Source organism: Procambarus clarkii, chromosome 44 (assembly GCF_040958095.1).
Source record: "Procambarus clarkii isolate CNS0578487 chromosome 44, FALCON_Pclarkii_2.0, whole genome shotgun sequence".
In the NCBI taxonomy this organism is placed as follows: Eukaryota; Metazoa; Arthropoda; class Malacostraca; order Decapoda; family Cambaridae; genus Procambarus; species Procambarus clarkii.
In genome coordinates, this window is record NC_091193.1 from 22,396,247 (window position 1) to 22,399,870 (window position 3,624).

At 45.2% G+C, this 3,624-nt stretch overlaps 1 protein-coding gene across 1 annotated transcript; it reads right to left on the reverse strand.

Moving 5' to 3' along the window:
- Positions 1-1,270: 1,270 nt before the first annotated feature.
- On the reverse strand, positions 1,271-2,684 carry LOC123745152 (uncharacterized; the record flags this gene model as incomplete). Its single annotated transcript, XM_045725461.2, has 1 exon — positions 1,271-2,684. A coding segment is annotated over one exon (1,284 nt), but the record flags the coding sequence as incomplete, so codon positions are not given.
- Between the last annotated feature and the right edge of the window lie 940 nt (positions 2,685-3,624).

Below are 3,624 nucleotides of genomic sequence, written 5' to 3' on the forward strand. Positions count from 1 at the left end.
AAGTTTTCATATATTTGAGTAATTCAGTAATAGGCATTTGAGTAATTCAGTAATAGTAACCATTCAGTAATAGGCATTACGGAATGGTTATGGACGAGGGTGGCATTCTTAATATAGTTCGCGACTCTATTAATATATTATATGTTACTTAATATATTATATATTACTGATGTCACTGATTACAGTAGAATACAACTCACCGTATCTGTATGATGCGGTGACCTTTTTTAGACGAGTGGAAGATAATAATATCGTAGTTGACTAGCGAATATTTATTCCGTTAAATTAATTATATTACATTAATGTTTACATTCTTGTTGGCAGACATAGTGCTAGAAAGTTGAATTATCTTGTGTGTTTTAATTGATCCTTCTCGTCTACCTTAGTGTGGCAGCCAGCTGAGGTGTTATCAGACTCAACACACAAAACATTTACACATTGTCGTGGGGTAAGAAGAAAAAAGTGGAGTCCCTAAATGGTTATTGATCATAAGTAGGGACGATGGATGTACACATGTGATGAATGTACACATGTGATGAATGTACACGTGTGATGAATGTACACATGTGATGAATGTACACATGTGATGAATGTACACATGTGATGAATGTACACATGTGATGAATGTACACATGTGACTTAGACCGTGCTGAAAAATTATTTCAAATAAGTATAATCTCCCGCTTGTGTAGGAACGACGAGGTTTAAGTCAGTTTCATTAATGTTAAAGGGGCATAGAGATCCATCTGCTGGCTAAATATGTGTTAGTAGAAGCACAGTTATCATACTGGGAAAGCTGGACTGTTGCTATTAGCTCTGTGATTCTCAACTTCAAATAGCCAATTCATGAATATATTATTCGACTGCCAATCTCATCCTTTGTCTTCTATCTGGCGATGTCCCTGGGAGCGGCGTGAAGATGACTGGCACCTACGCCACACTTCATGTAAATAAACAAGGCAGTTCTGTTATCTACAGCTGAGAGCTCACAGAAGTACTAACATAATTACAGTAGTAATTATGTGCCCTAAAAGCTAAAGCAGCGCAAGAAGCCAAGATGTGTTTTGGATTAAATGCAGTTTAGCCGAGTCTTCCGTGGAACATGAAAACGAGTCTTTGATGTGGAAATCTTTGCACTGATACATAATATTTTGAAACTCCTTGAGGCTTTTCGCTTTAAACACTTGTGTCATGATCAGTTAATAATAATACATCCTAATAGGAAAATAAAATTTAAAATCGGGATATAAATATATATATATTGCCAATCATGAATATAAACACAACAATCTCTGATTGACTAGAACAGTCAAGTATATAAAAATAGAGCTAACAGTAAATAACGTGTTTTGAGTGGCAGGAACATATCACGGATCATAAAGTAGGGTTGGGAGCAGGCTCTAGCGACCCGGCGCCCCGTACACGTCCTTGGGCAGGGTGACAACATTAACGTGACCCAAGCCGTCTCCAAGGTGGGACACGCCGCCGTCTAAGAACAGGCTGTTGCTGCCGAGGCCGCCACCAATGTTTCCTACACCGAAGCTGCCGACGGTGCCGAAGGAGCCGATATCACCGCCAAGGCCCCCTAGGCCGATTCCGCCGCCGATTCCACCGCCGATTCCACCGCCAATTCCGCCGCCAATTCCACCGCCAATTCCGCCGCCGATTCCACCGCCGATGCCAATATCGCCAACACCGCCAATGCCATCGTCGCCAATTCCACCAACACCAACGTCGCCAATGATCTCGCCACCAGCTTGCACCGCGGAGTTGAGAGCCGTCTGAAGGTCGATGCCACCTGGAAGAATAGCGTTCTTGTCGTCGTCGTAGTTGACGAAGTATACTTGAGGGTTCCTTGGTGGGATGGGAGGTACCTCGATGACCTTCTGCGCATGCTCCACTTGCTTGTTGAGGACGTACACAATGTTGTCCTGCCTTGGTGGGGGCACAATGATGGGGTCGGGCTGCTTCACTGGTTCAGGAGCCCGGATGAAGAGCACGTTGGTGTCCACCTTGGGGGGAGGGATGGGGGGAGGGGGGCCGTACACGGGAATAACTTCGGGAGCGGCGTAGATGTACACGTGGCGAGTCACTTTAGGGAAATCGCACACGCCATCGATCCTAAGAACTTTTCCTTCCGTGCAGACTCCGGCACCTAGGCCGCCTCCAATACCAAGGCCGCCTCCAACACCAAGGCCGCCTCCAATACCTAGACCTCCTCCAACACCTAGGCCTCCTTCAACTTCTAGGTCTCCACCTAGGCCTCCATCAAGGCCTCCACCTAGGCCTCCAAGACCTCCACCTATGCCTCCAAGACCTCCACCTAGGCCTCCACCAAGACCTCCACCTAGGCCTCCACCTAGGCCTCCAAAACCTCCACCTAGGCCTCCAAAACCTCCACCTAGGCCTCCTCCACCTAGGCTTCCTCCAAAACCTAGGCCTCCTCCATGACCAAGGCCTCCTCCAAGACCTATGCCTCCACCTAGGCCTCCTCCATGACCAATGCCTCCTCCAAGACCTATGCCTCCACCTAGGCCTCCTCCAAAACCTCCGCCTAGGCCTCCTCCAAGGCCTATGCCTCCATGACCTAGGCCTCCTCCTCCACCTAAGCTATAACCGCCACAGCTCACCCCAGCTATGCACGCGACGAGGAGAATCTGAAAAAAATATGAAAAATGCTGTAATAAATGTATTCAAGAATTTAAGTTACTTCTACTCATGATGAAACATAAATAACTTTTAATTTCAAAGGATTCCACAAGTAAAATTTACATCTACATATGAATCGTTAGTTCTTAAAACCAACTTGTCTATGCTCGGCGAAGTAAATAAATGTTTGACTTTTCTCGTTGTCTCACGTTACCTAATAGTCTAAAGCTTTTAAACCTAACCATTCTTTGCACCGAAAGGGAGGCGGAAAGCCGATCTCTCTCTAAGAAGCACAACATTGACTTTATCTTTAAGGCCATATCCGACCTGGTCACCAAGGATACAGCTCTAGGTATACGTGTAAGACCCGTGCAGGCTACTAGCTAAGGCTACTAGGGAAGGCTACTAGCCCAGGCTACTCTACCCGCAAGACACTTACTAGTAGGAAAGCTGTGTCATCACTGGCATAACACAGCTTTCTACACCCTACTACAAGACTACACTTTAGGACCAGCAGTAAGCTTAAGACCTCACACGACACAACATGACGTTTTAGCCGAAAGAACATCGTTGCATTGATTTTAATATTCTGCGTCTAGACTAGACACACACACTGATAGTGTAGTACGTTATATAGCCATTGCGCTATTAAAATGAGTGTTCACTGTTAGACTCTATAAAGCTGTGTATCCAACAGATCCACCGGGCTTATACCAACGGGATGAAGCCCACTTAGTCTGTCACTTATTCTTTGGCCAGACAAAATGCTTCTGAATCCTTCACCGTACAATGGTATTGTTCTATGGGGAATATAAACAGGAATGATTGTTCACAATTGCATACATCACGTCATGCACTTGAAGGCATATTTAAATGGTATTATGAATGTTCATTATGAACATTAATTCAACGTGCATGAAGCGTGGATTGAAATGCTAGGCATGCACGCTCCAGAGCCGAAGGGACTGACATACG